Source organism: Triplophysa dalaica, chromosome 1 (assembly GCF_015846415.1).
Source record: "Triplophysa dalaica isolate WHDGS20190420 chromosome 1, ASM1584641v1, whole genome shotgun sequence".
In the NCBI taxonomy this organism is placed as follows: Eukaryota; Metazoa; Chordata; class Actinopteri; order Cypriniformes; family Nemacheilidae; genus Triplophysa; species Triplophysa dalaica.
In genome coordinates this window covers 33,242,808-33,257,458 of record NC_079542.1, presented here as the reverse complement: position 1 = coordinate 33,257,458, position 14,651 = coordinate 33,242,808, and the positions used below count along the sequence as shown (strand labels likewise).

At 45.0% G+C, this 14,651-nt stretch overlaps 1 protein-coding gene across 1 annotated transcript; it reads left to right on the top strand.

The window, feature by feature from the left end:
* The first annotated feature begins 446 nt into the window (after positions 1 to 446).
* LOC130428609 (5-hydroxytryptamine receptor 3A-like) lies at positions 447 to 11,727 on the top strand. Its single transcript, XM_056756787.1, has 5 exons — positions 447 to 577; positions 5,428 to 5,570; positions 6,339 to 6,549; positions 6,779 to 6,916; positions 11,456 to 11,727. Exons 1-5 carry the CDS (start codon positions 508 to 510, stop codon positions 11,644 to 11,646), a joined length of 753 nt encoding a protein of 250 aa, XP_056612765.1. The 5' UTR covers positions 447 to 507; the 3' UTR covers positions 11,647 to 11,727.
* The last annotated feature ends 2,924 nt before the right edge of the window (positions 11,728 to 14,651 follow it).

Genomic DNA, 14,651 nt, shown 5'->3' with positions numbered 1-14,651 from the left:
AACGCTTTCAGCTGATGCCTGACTTTTATCCTCCTTTTTATCCTTAAAATCCACAGACTTCTTAACGTTATAAATAATGAGACAAAGTTCTTTCTAATGCCCGTATGATCCCTTCCCTTCGTCAATATGAGAACGACATTTGTTTATGGTTGCCACCGTTGTGTTTGGACTGAGCGATTCGTGGAAAATCTTTAATACAACGCTAGTGGCCGCTGTAAATCAAGAACAGCGCCTTTAAAGGGTTCACTCCAACAAAATCTAAAGACCTTTTTCTCATTTTTAAATAATTTTCTTGCAATAATTTATTATGTTATTCAATATGAACACCAGAATGACATGTTACCTGTTTTTAATTACCCCTACCATGTCTGTAATTGTCATCTCTATATTTTATGTTCATTTAGCATCAAGACAGAGTTTGCAGCAAAAGAGTCTCCGTATATCAACTTAATTTGGTGGGGTTACATTAAAAAGACAGAGATATTAACTCTGACCACGGCCTGTAACATGGAGCTGTACAAGTTTCCCTTCGACACACAAATCTGCAACCTAACCTTTAAATCCTTAATGTATTCAGGTAAATCTGAAATCAGTAAATCACTGCAAACACACACACACACACACTTAATATATTTATACACAGCTGCATTTCTATTAATTAGAATACCGAGAAAAAGGTCAATATTTTTTTCCACTCATTTCAGAAAGTAAAAGCAATATATTATATATATTCAATACACATAGAGGGACATATTTCAAGCATTTGTTTCTTGAAATTTTGAATATGGCTTACAGATCATGAAACCCAAAATTCATTGTCTCTGTAAATTAGAATATTACATAACATCAATAAAAAAAAATAAACAGAAATGTCATGCATCTCTAAAAAGCTTGTCAGCAGAATGAAGCATGAAGTGCTCTAAAATTTCCTGGTAGATGGCTGTGTTGACTGTGGACTACAGAAAACACATTGGACCAAAGTCCTCTTTTCAGGGGAAAGTAAACTTTCCATTTTATTTGGAGTTAAGGTCCCAGACTCTGGAGGAAGAGTGGAAAGACACAGAATCCATGTTATTCTACTGACAAGCTTTATGGAGATGCTGTTTTTATTTTCAAGCAGTACTTGGCACCTGCCCACACTGCCAAAGGTACCAAAAGCTGGTTCAATGACCATGGAGTTACTGTGCTTGGTTGGCCAGCAAACCCCATGACATGAACCCCATAGAGAATCTATTTGGTATTGTCAAGAGGAAGATGAGAGATACTTGATCCCACAATCCAGATGACCTGAAGGCCGCTATCATGTCACCATGGGCTTCCATTACACCTGAGCAATGCCACAGGCTGATTGCCTCCATGTCACTCCATATTGATGCAGTAATTCATGCAAAGGAAGGCCCAACCAAAATTGAGTGCATGGAAATGAACATACTTTTCAGAAGCCTGACATTTCTGTTTTTTTTAAATATTCTTTTTATATTGATTTTATGTTATATTCTAATTTACTGAGACACTGAATTTTGGGTTTTCATTAGCTGTAAGCCATTACCATAAAAAATTCAAGAAATAAAGGCTTCAAATATTTAACTCAATTTGTAATGAATCTATATAATACATTGGTTCCCTTTCTGTCGGTCTCTTGACGTTGTGTCGAGAACGACAGATGGGGTTCCCCCTTGAGAACTAATAAACTCTAACTACTATAGAAAAGGCAAATGAAATTTGGCGAATGAAATTTGCATGCCGGTCTCCGCCCCCAGATATCCGGTATAAAAGGAAGCCGGCGTGCAGCATTCATTTACCTTTTGTTCTTCAGAGCCTTCGCTCATGACTACGAACAGAATGAATTCAATGAATTCTTCTTCTTCTACATTGCCGGATCTACGACGTGTTGCAGCGGATCGTCCCTACCTGCAGCGACCTTCCCCTGGGTGTCTCGCCGGTTCCGGAGGTGTTAGAGATTTTTTCTAAAAAGGTCCTTTTCAGGAATGAGCATTTTCCAGCGAGGTATGTCCCGCTTTTCTCTTGGGTGCGGCACCCTCATCGAGGAGGGGGATGGACACGATCGCTGCATTAGGTGTCTGGGACAGACGGCTAGCTTCGCCAGCCGACGAACCAACCCCCGAGGCAATGATGAAGCAGACCGTCCCCTTGGTCACCCCGTCACAGTCCCTGGGAGCTCGTGAGCTGCCCACACTGTCTCGCTGGCTAATGAGGGCGGTCCGTCTTGGTTACTCGATCCAGTTCGCCAGAGACTCTCCCAAGTTTCGGGGCATCACCTCTCCCTCTGTCAGAGGCAGGGACGCCTCCGTACTTCGGGTAGAGGTCACCACCCTTCTCGCAAAACAGGCATCGAGTTCGTCCCTCAAAACCAAGATGTTCAGTGGGTCACGACCCACACTTCATCGTTCCCAAGACGGCGGGTCGCCATGGGTCAGTGTACCCTGAACAAAGCACCTTCACAAGCTGCCGTTCCTGATGCTCACGCAGAGGCGCATCCTGACATCCATCAGGTGTCAGTATTGGTTCGTGGCAATCGACCTGAAGCACTTTTACTTTCATGTCTCGATCCCCAAAGACACCGGACGTTCCTACGATTCGTGTTCGAGGGGCGGGCATAACAGTACAGAGTCCTGCCTTTCAGTCTGTCCCTGTCTCCACGGGTCTTCACGACGGCTGTGGAAGCCGCCCTTTCTCCCCTCCGGGACAAAAGGTGTGCGGGTAGTAAACTATCTTGATGACTGGCTTATCTTGGCACACTCGCGAGATCTGTTGTTTACGCAGAGCATTCCCTTTCTCGGTGTGGAACTAAACTCTGTCACGATGACGGCGCAGCTGTCCGCAGCACGTGCCCAGTCAGTGTTGAACTGGAGGCTCCTGGGACACATGGCGTCCTCCGCGGGGGTAATACCCCTAGGATTGATGGAACAATGGCTACAGAGTCGAGTTCCGAGGACAGCGTGGCTCACCGGCAGCTGGCGCATTGTGATGACGCCCTGCTGCCGACGCACCCTAACCCCTTGGTCTTCCATGACCTTCCTCTGAGCGGGGTTCCCCTCGGGCAGGTTACGAGGCACGTCGTGGTGATGACGGACACATATCCCAGGCGAACTGAACCAGACAGCCGACCCGCTCTCTCGTCAGTATACGCCGTGCAGAGAGTGGCGATTCCACCCCCGGTCCAGCTCATGTGGGTGCTGTTCGGACAGGCACAGATAGACCTCATTGACTCCGGCGGGACATTTGGTACTCCCTGACCGAGGCCCCCCTCGGCACAGATGCCCTGGCACACAGCTGACCGCAGGACGGGCGGAAGCACACCTTCCCCCCCAGGAGCGTCCTTGCACAGACACTGTGCAAGGTCAGGGAAGAGGAGCACCAAGTGTTATTGGTTACACTGCACTGGTCTAACCACACTTGGCTTTAGAGTGATACTCTGTACAGCAACTCCCCCTGAACCATTCCCCTGAGAGAGGACCTGCTCTCTCAGGGGAAGGACACGTTCTGGCATCCCAGATCAGACCTATGGAACACCCATGTCTGGTCTCTAGACGGGACGAGAAGATCCTGAGATGGCTACTCCCCCTCTACGGTAGAGACCATCACCCAGGCTAGGGCCCCATCTACTAGGCGGTTACACGCCTCTAGACGGTGCCTCTTCTCGTCCTGGTGTCTCTCTCAGTGAGAAAGAACTACTGAGGTGCTCGATCAGGATTGTGTTGTCCTTCTTACGAGACTGGAGACTAACATCTCCCCTCCACACTCCGCCCAAACACATTCGCAAGGATTAACAACCTTCGCGTAAACCCGGTGTCAGCCCACGTCCTGCCTGGTGACATGTAGGACTGGCATCCGGGGGGGGCGTATGCCTGCGAAAGCACCTTCCCACCATCTAAGAGGTTGGGTCAGTGTGCTATCTACCTTTCTTCTTACCCAAACACATGGCTAAGAAACTGGTACCTCACCAACCTTCCTTCTTACCCAGACACTGGTTAAGAACAGGCATTCCGTACATCACTAAAGCAAGCACCCCTGGGGGTTGGCTAGGCAGAGGAGCCTTCCCCCTTAGGCCGGGCATATGACCTATCACAGATAGCTCTAACCGGACCTAGTGCTATCGGACGCAGTAACAACGCCCCCGTGGGCTGTTCTGTCTGATATATCCTCATGGCAACGGTTCCCACACATGGTAAACCATGAGCTTCCCCAGGTGGGCCTCCACCTCATGGTTAACTACCCAGTCCGCACGTTCCATGCGTTCTCCTTCAAGGACCAGATAATACCTATATCCACCATTTTCCTCCCCGCGGGTAGGAGGTGGCCTCTGCAGCGCTTCTATGATTAAGAGTTGCGCTCACCCGGTGTAAACCTGAGCCGGACGGCCTCTCGCCAGTAGAGAGCTAAGGCCCCGTTCGTGAAAGGTTACCGGTCAGGGCTATACCCATCTTTCTCTAAGAAAGATCTGGGACCCCCCGACCACCACACTGGAAGGTTACAGTTTCACGAAAGCATCGACACACCCAGGCCTGTTACCGTCGCTTCGCTGAGATTGTGACGCGATGCGAGCGTTGTGGGGCGGAGACCGGCATGCAAATTTAATTCGCCAAATTTCATTGGCCTTTTCTATAGTAGTCAGAGTTGGTTCTCAAGGGCGAACCCCATCTGTCGTTCTCGACACAACTTCTCGTTCCCTCCATCAGGGAACTGAGGTTACATACGTAACCAAGACGTTTTACTCTTTGAAATGAGTGACAAAAATATTGACCTTTTTCACGACATACTCATTATTTGAGATGGACCTATATATATATCAGCATTCTGAATTTTCATTTCAAATCAGCATTTATACATATACTGTATATTGTGGGGATTCCCATCCAGACTCTGTTGTATTACAACAAAATCAAACCTCATGAGTGACATAAAGTTATTCAACAGCAATGTAAAAGACTGACAGCATGACAAGACACATGATAACTGTCAAAAAAATCGAGGTCATCACATTAAAAAATTTGTTTTTGTACTTTTCCTAAATACATGTAGAAAAATTCCTTTTGTATTGCTTAAAAGTGAATGTGAACTGGTTTTCTTTGCAGTGTTTCAGGTCTGAAGGTCTGTGGTTTACAGAATGAAACAAAAATGCTCTTTTCACCTAAAAATATGTTATATATTTATACTATATATATATATATATATATATATATATATATATATATATATATATATATAATGACATTCTACTATTAATATTATTATTCTCCAATGAAAGGTTTATTTCAGCATTCCTTGAATATATTTACCTAGGGTATGAATAATTTTAAGCACAGTTGTTTATGCATATATCAACCCATAAAAGGTTAATTTATAACTTCTGGGTATTTGGAATATAAAAACTTAAATGTCTGTTAATCATCTGTTTTTCCACAGAACAAGACGAGCTTCAAGTGTATGGCTATTTAAATAACCCTCTTAATAATGATCCTCAATCAAACCAGTCTTTTCAGATCCCAGGAGAGTGGCAACTTGCAAACTTGACAGAATCACATGTCAACGGAGGAAATGTGTTTCAGGTACAGTGCAGAGGACACATCGTAATCCATTATGATGCTCGTAATAATGTTCTTAAATATAGAATTTCTATCTTTATATTTATTAATAAGTGAGTCATTGAATGACTTATACAAGTTTGATGTTAGCTGATGTAGACTCCAACTATGATATGTCAAAGATTATAGCTCAAGCTGATCTAAGGATCAGTGTCCAGGGTAGGGTTGCCACCGGAGAATCAGATTTCCTTTAAAGGTCAAGTGTATCCTTTTTTGGAGGATTCATTGACAGAAAAGGTGTATAAAACCCTAACATAATGAAGTGTTATGTTTTCATTACATTAGAATGAGCTATCTCTAGCTGCATACACCGCTGGTGTTTTTAATGCAGTAGCCCTAAATGGACAAACGTAATACTTATCGTAATAATTATCTGCTTCAGCAAAGATGTGAAAACATGATCTTGGTTTTGTGCGGCCAATGTAGAGCTGCGAAAGGGAGGGGAGGAGTGAGTCGTTGTTGTCTCTCCTACTTACACTGCCATTTGTGCATATACAAGATTTTTGTAACACATATAAAGAGCAGATGTGTAGCAAACATTCACACAATTGTTTCCCAGAAATCACTTACTGCACCTTTAACAGAAAAATGTTTCCTCCCTATAAATGTCTGGTCTGGTTGACGTGTGTGTGGTTATATTGTGTATTTGTGGGTATTCAAATAATTATATCAGATTTCAGATACAGATCACTTGTAAAATAATTATTGATTTGGTTTATATTGCTATTGCAGTTGACCATCAAGAGGAAACCTTTAGTGTATGTCATCAACTTAATTTTTCCAGTATTTTGTTTCCTGTTGCTGGATGTGGGCTCCTTCTTCATAAATGCATCTCAAGGAGATAAACTGAGCTTTAAAGTGACTTTACTCTTGTCCATTTCTGTACTGCTGCAAGTTCTTAATGACAGACTGACCGCTACAAACAATGGTATTCCATTAATTGGTAAGTCTGATTGCTCACATAAATAATATATTGTTAAATTAAATAAATAAATAAAACTTACTATACTTTAGCATTTGCAGTGCATAGAATTTGAAGAAATTAGTTTCTTTTTTCAATTTTATAATTAAACATAACACTCAAGAACGTTTGACTTCTGCTTCTTTAAGGCACAACAGGATGTCATTTTTTACAGGTTTATAGTTGCTATCATAGTTTGCTGTTTTAACAGGGGTTTACTGTGGAGTGGTTTTCACACTTATTGGCTTTAGCATTCTTGAGACCATCCTTGTGAATGTTCTGAAAGCTAAAGGGAAAAAGGCCAAATCAGCAACACCAAAGAACACCAAGGCTGCTGTAACTGGTCCAGGTAGTAAGTATATTTTCTTGTCTGTGTATAATTAGTATAAGAAAATGGTAAAAACACATCTTTACATCTGAAACATAGACCTGTTCGATTCAATCTTTCAATTTATGTTCATTTTAATAGCAGTTTACATTAGCAACGTTGAATTAAAGATTGTTCACTTTCTGTCGGTCTCTCGACGTTGTGTCGAACCGACAGATGGGGTTCGCCCTTGATCAACCTCGACTAGTTTTAGAAAAATGCCAATGAAATTGGCGAATGAAATTTGCATCTGGACTCCGCCCCCAGATATCTGGGTATTAAAGGGAGACGGCGTGCTGCATTCATTCACCTTTTATTCTTCAGACCCTTTAAACATGATCGACTTCGAGACTTCACTCTACGCCGAATAACTGCTGGATTCTCACGACGTGATGCAGCGGACTGTCCCTTCCTGCGGCAACTTCCTCTTGGCGTCTCGGCAGTTCCAGAAGTGTTCGAGTTTTTTCTCTAAAAGACTAAATTTCTCCAGCGTGGCATGTCCCACTGTTCTCTTGGGCGAAATAAACTCATCGATGAGGGGTGACGGACACGACGGCTCCCTCAAATTGAAATTTTTGGTTTTGCCATCTCACTCAACCCTCCCTTTCGCACGCTGGGGCAGCTGTTGTGGATAAGTTCTGCCCGGACTGCGGGCGGTTCACGATTCAGACGTTGAATCACGGGCGGCTGTTTTCCCACGGGACTCAGCCACCACCTCGTCTGCTTCCCGTTCCTTGATAGCAGTGGCTATGGCCCTGCCGTCCGCTATGGCGAGTAGCGAGGGTGATGTATAGCACCTCGTCACGTCCGTCTGTTCCCCGAGAGACGGTCCCACCGTCTCGTTCCTCAACCATGTATCGGAAACGGTGCGTGGTGATGAGATGTCCCTTGCAGCATCGGGGGGGGAGGCTTACTGGCATCTGACTCCGACGATTCCTTGCAGCTCCCTCCTCCGGGAACGATCTCATGAAGAAGCAGATGTCAGAATGTCAACCATGCTTTCCCAGGCTGTCGCGTTCATCTCCCAGTGCTTGCGGTAGGATACATGGTGCCTCGGGGTTCGCCCCAAGCGCCGTGTTTCCCGGCAGTGCATGTGGAACTCAGTAAGACCTGGAAATGCCCCCTTTTTTTCATTGCGTGCATGTAAACTAGTTCAGCCACCCTTTCCTTTCTCGATGGTTGGGCAGCAAGAGGAAACGTCGATGTCCCCCATGTGGAACATGCCGTCTTGGTGCACCGCAGACGGCTGCCACCTGGGGGGCTCGATCTAGACCCGTCTAAAGCGTGTAGGTTTTCGGCATCTCTGGTGTCCACGAGGGTGTGACTGACCCAGTGCTTGTGCAGGGACTCCGCACCGCCTGCGACCTCACTCAAGGGCGACCAAGGTGACTGTGTGGGCCCTGGGTCAGATGATGTCCACACATATGGTCCAAGAGAGACACCTCTGGCCGAATTTTGCACAGATGAGTGAGATCAAGATAACCTACCCGCTGCGACTCGGCGGCCCTCCGGCCATCGAGATCCCGTACAGTGTGTGCTTCACAGCAGCCCTGGTCCTCTTCGACGCCCTCCGGCTCCGGTGCCCCCCACTCAGGTGGTTCCCCGGAAGAAAACGTTGAAATGTAGACCACCACCCCGTCACCAGCGGGTAGAAGCGGCCCTTATGAGAATACCCCTGGGAGACCGGGAATACCTTTGGGTGAGACCCCAGCCATTCCATCACTTGTTATTCGATCCGGGACGGGTCCTGCCCCATCCCAACAGCCCACTTCAAGGAGTTTTCCTTTCCTTGACAATTGGCAATTTGGCAGACAATTGGGACCAAGAACTTGGTTAAAAGCTTTCTTCCAAATATCTTTCTCCGTGTTCATCAAAACAAAATCTTTTTTATAGATTTTGATTAACTCGAAGGTGAGTAAATTATGACAGAATTTTTATTTTTGGCTTAACTGTTCCTTAATGGAAATCGTTACATTTCTCATCTACTAAAGTCAATAATATGTATGTTCTGGCAAACCCTTTTCTATTGCCTTGTTTTGAAAGAAACAATCAGGGAATAGTATAAACGTTCAGGTATGGGCAACGTCGGTCCTGGACTGCCGCTGCCCTGCAGATTTAAGCTCCAACCCTTTGCAAACACACCTGAACAAGCTAATCCGTGCACCTAGACACGGCATTGGCCGCTCTGCTCCGTTGCTCTGATATGTCAATGTCCAACGTCATGCTGCCATATTACTGTGGGCAAAAGCCCACTAGACTCCTTCAAGTGAATGAGAGAGCTGAGCTTTTACATTTCTTAAATCATTTCAATGGTTAACGATATACATAGAGTAGAAATTGATCATGTCTCTAATCAATTAATATATCAATAGTTATTTAAAATTAATCGTTCTCAAAAGGAATTGTGAGATAACCATTAAATGAGCCTGTTATTCAGGAGAATCTACTAGATGGCACCATGTCTAGTGATATGTTGGGTATATGCAAGACAAGCAACAGTATAAAATAACCACACGTTGAAGAATTTAGCTGCGTCCGAAATCGCATACTTTGACAGTATATACTGAATTTGAATGAGAACCTACCTATCTTAGGTTAAACAATACGTTCTATATAGTACGAGTGGGATACTATTAATGCATTTCAGAAATATTGCGTCCTCCATGTTTTATGGTCATGTGACCCGTATGCTCTTTGACCTATGACGTATTGACAACATCCTAAATGGTGTTTTACTAAACTAAGTTCGGGAGGAGCAGGAGCAGATAATTAACTCGGCTGGTCGGCTGTCAGCAATCTCAACAATCAACCTATCACTTCAAAGAGAGAGAGAGAGAGTGTCTCTATAAATAGTCAAGACGTCTTACCTTCACTCTCTCTTCAGTCTCAAGCATCCCACCACCACCCCGGCTCCTCACCTGGAGCCCCTCGTCTCCAGCAGGACACAAAGGGGGGGGGGGAGTGTTCCGGGTTCAGGCTAATGCCGGATTCGGAGCCCTCACCCCGGACAGGGGGGAGTGCTCTGAGCTCGGAAGAATGAACGAGCTCGGAGCCCTCTCCCCGACAGCACGCCAAATACGCATACCCTCAAACTACTCTATTATCTGTGTAGGTGAACTCGTGAATAATGAGCGTTGAAACGAAACATAATTTTGTCACATTGATTGGCACTTGCCTTAAAAACGAACATCCGTCTGATAATTTTCCACTATATTTATTTGATTTACTATTGAAATTTGACCATTCCTCAGCTTCCGTGGCATCATGGGATACAGAAGTGTCCATCCGATCCACACTCATGAATCCGGGTATTTCTTGCCTATTGTTTTTTGCATTCTGAGGTTTCGGCCATACTATTCATGACTCATACTCATTTTCACCTACTGTATAGAATGGAAGTAGGCGATTTCGGAAGCAGCCTTTGGGTGTGCCTCAGTCAGCTCCCTTGATCAAGGAGTCGGCCATTTTAAGGGCTGTCTCAATCGCAAAATCCTTCCAGTTCACTGAAACTTTCTTTTCGTAAAAACTTCCACAATGCAATGCGAAATCCAGGGAACACCGATGCTCACTACGTTCCCTTACCAGAAATCAGGTGATGTTATTTGAAGCCGTTAAATCGAAAACGCACAAGCCAACACAATTAACTTTTGCAAAAATGCTTATTGTAATGTATGTATAAACGCATGTCACTGGACAGACAGGGAACACAATCTACTTAACAGTTGTATTTAATTATTGATCAAATTTATGCTATGGTATTTAACAATTAAAGTGTTTCTTACCAGTATTTGAAAAATAAAGTGAGAGAGATGACAGCTTTGCCGGTTGTTAAATGATACCAGTATTGAAGTATCACAACGCGCTCACGCAGTCACGCCATCAGAAATAAGTGAGCTGTGTCCCAAAGTGAAGTGAACCATGTGTCCTTATCAATGCCCGAACCGGTGTCGGGATATCCTGAATCACCACCTCGGGAGGTCGGGAACTGAATGAGCCGCATCATTAGTCAGAATGAAACACAGACATATTGAGATTGTTTCTGAGTTTTACTTAAATGTTCGAACAAAACACTCAAGATCAAATCAGTCAATTTACATAAAGTATCTAAATAAAAATTTAAGTCTAACCCTCTTTAACTGGAGCCAAAACATTTCTGTACTCCATCTTAATAACAAAGTATAGATATTAGTTGAGAAAAAAAAGGTTATTGAGTTTATATGCAGACAACCGGCAGCTCCATCATTCACTTGTATTTGTTATAGTCGGCTTTTGCTCTGACCAATATGGCGGCGTGTTGAATACCGATCCAGCGGACGATGGCACGTCTAATATATGTCTATGTTCAGAATTACCAAATCAACAGACAGGTGAGTTTTTTCCAGGGTTGGAGCTAAAATCTCCGGGACATCAGTACCACAGGACCGACGCTTAGTGAAACCCTCATTTAGAGGTAAATACACCTTTGTTTTTTGTTTCAATGACATTCTCATCTAAAGCCATGGTTTGTACATCCTCCCACAGATCATGTAAATGACTTGAATAACTCTCTAGAAACCAGTGGAAACGAGGAGCCGATGTTTATGCTTGTCATTGGAAAGAAGTCATCGCTGTGGACCAAAGCTGCAAAAATTATTGATGTGACCTTCATTGTTTTGTACATAATCACCATTATTGTGTTTCTTTCTGTAATTGGTTCGAAATGGTTAGAGTAACATCCTCTTATATGTAAAATGGCATGCAAAGCTTAATTTGGAAGTTGTTTTGTTTATTGTTTTCGACAATACAGAATTATATTTCTTCCTCTTCTGTTTATTGTGGTCGAATTAGGCAATTGTTTCTTTTAAATATACTGTATATCTTTATGTAAGCCTAACATTTGCTGTGTATTTACTGTGTGTCATATTATAACATGTAAACTGCTTAAATATAGTCTGCATAATCATTTTAAACATTTGCTTTACACTAATAAAAGGTTTGGACCATCACCCGTTTCATATATTAAAATAGAACCCAGCGTTATCCAGCTCTGTTGACTTGTTTGTTAAATAGTTATTTTTTACATTTCATATTGATTATCATCATGTCACGTATAAAAAAAGTTTTTTAATCCCTGCAAAAGAAAATTATACTTTTGGAAATCAATAAATTAATTTTGTGGATTTTCTTAGGGATGATAACATGAAATTCAGCTTTCTTGCTGGTATAGTTTTTAATAGTAAACACAGCTAATCATTTCTCTGCTCTACAACAAGAACTAACAAACCAGACACTGGGCATCAGTCACAATCAACATGACACAATGAATTGATTGACAGGCTGGCAAATGAAGCGTATCTCTGAAATCACTTTCTCAGCCTCCCAAACCACGACACCAAACATGACATCATATCAAAATATGGATATTGTTCAAAGATGGAGATTTGACTGTGTTATATTCCTTAGGGTCACACACTGTCTGATTTTTATAATGTAACTATTTCAAGACTGTAGATGGAAAGGCCTAATCACCCAATCCAAAACAAAAAATGCAATACACAATTTATTGCTGAAAAAATCTCTCCTCCGAATAGTCTTTTTCAAGATCCTGAAGTGGGGCTCTTCTCTTATTCAAACTTTGAAAGCCAAAGCAGAACTGCTTTGATTTTGACAAAGAGATCTACAAATCACATAAGTCATAAATGTGGCTGATCATTAGACACTATACTGGAAAACGTCTTGGCTACGGATGTAACCTCAGTTATCTGATTGAGAACCCATCAACTTCTGACTAGTTTAGAAATGGCCAATGAAATTCCCAAGGTCCTCAGCCACCACCTCGTCCTGTTCCCGTTCCGTGAAGTTCCCAAAAGTTGCTACGGCCCTGCCGTCCTCTACGGCGAGCAGCGAGGGGGATGTGAGGATTACTGTGAGCGTTAAATCCGTCAGCCACTGGCTCGCGAACCGTTCGAACCTCATCTCGTCTGACCGTTCCCAAGAGTCGATCCAACCATCTTGTTCCTCGGAAATGGTGCGTGATGATGATGAGATGTCCCTTGCAGCATCATGGGGTGACTTACTGGGAACCGCTTCTGGGAACGAGCTCAGGAAGAAGTGGATGTCGGAATCTCAGCCATGCTGTCCCGGGCTGCCGCGAGCATTGGGTTGCAGTTCACTGTGTGGAGCCGTAGGGTGTCGAAGAGGACCAGGGCTGCTTGGAAGCACACGATGCACGGGATCTCGATGGCCGCAGGGCGACTGAGTCGCGGCGGGGAGTATATGCTTGATAGCCCCGAGGCACCATATATCCGGCCACGACTCAGACGCCTCGGCCATCGAGATCCTGTGCATCGTGTGCTTCCCAGCAGCCCTGGTCCTCTTCGACGCCCTCCGGCTCCGGTGCCCCCAACTCAGGCGGCCCCCGGAAGAAGACATCAAAGAGTAGACCACCATCCCGTCAGCAAGTGCAGTGGAAGCAGAAGCGGCCCTCATGGGAAGACCCCAGGGAGATCGAGAATACCTTTGGGCCCGACCCCAGCCATTCCATCGCTGGTTGGTCGATCCGGGACTGTTCTTGCCGTGTCCCAACAGCCCACTTCAAGGAGTTTTCTTCTCCCTCTGGGTGTTTTTCACAGAGATCCGCACAACCACCCATTGAACCACTCCCTGGGCGGACGACGAACGGATCCTATCCCTAGTCCCCCTTTCACGGCCCCTGGGCGCTTGGCTCGAGCTTCCCACACCGTCATGGTGGCTACGGCAAACAGTCCGTCTATGCTTCTCGAAACAATTCGCCAGACCTCCGCCCAAGTTTCAAGGCATCCTCTAAACCACGATCTGAGGCAGGCTTGCTCCCGTAATACGGGCCGAGGTCGCCAACCTGCTCTATCCAAGATGTTTATCGTCCCAAAAGGGGGGGGGGGGATTGAGCCACATCCTAGATCTGAGTACCCTGAACAGGCACCTTCACAAGCTGCCTTTCAGGATGCTCATGCAGGAGCACATCCTGGCATCTATCAGATGTCAGGATTGGATCATGGCAATCAACCTGGAGGACGCTTACTTTCATGTCTCGATTCTACCTCGTCATCGCCCATTCCTACGGTTCGCTATCGCGGGTCAGGCATATCAGTTAAGATTCCAGCCCTTTCGGTCTGTCCCTGTCCCCACGAGTCTTTACGAAGATCAAGGAGGCCGTCCTCACTCCCCTCAGGGAGAGAGGTGTGCGGGTACTAAACTATCTTGACGACTGGCTTATCTTGGTACACTCTCGAGATCTGTTATGTACACACAGGGACCTTGTGCTCCGGCACCTAGATCGATTGGGACTACAGGTCAACCCGAGAAATGAGCAAGCTTTCCCCTGTATAAAGCATCCTCTTTCTCGGTATGGAACACTGCTGCAGAATGCGCTCAGTCAGTGTTGAACTGCCTGAAACATTTCAAGCAGTCAGTGGTACCCCTGAAACAATTTCAGAGGCTCCTGGGCATGGCATCCTCGACGGGAGTGATACCCCATGGGTTGATGCACATGAGACCGCTCCAACGCTGGCTACAGAGTCGAGTTCCCTGATGAGCGTGGCACACCAACAGCAGGCGTATGGTCATTACACCTCTCTGCCGAGGCACCCTAACTCCCTGGTCGCCCCCAACAGACGCCTCCCTTTAGGGTCTGTTGCCGCTCATCACGACATAGTTGCTGGATAGTCTTTGGGACAGCAGGACCTGATCATTAGGTTCC

Coding starts and splice junctions, on each gene's coding strand:
- LOC130428609 (XM_056756787.1), top strand. CDS start 508: ATGGAGCTGTACAAGTTTCCCTTCGACACACAAATCTGCAACCTAACC. Junction 5,571..6,338: donor ACGGAGGAAATGTGTTTCAG/GTACAGTGCAGA, acceptor TTGCTATTGCAG/TTGACCATCAAGAGGAAACC. Junction 6,550..6,778: donor CAATGGTATTCCATTAATTG/GTAAGTCTGATT, acceptor CTGTTTTAACAG/GGGTTTACTGTGGAGTGGTT.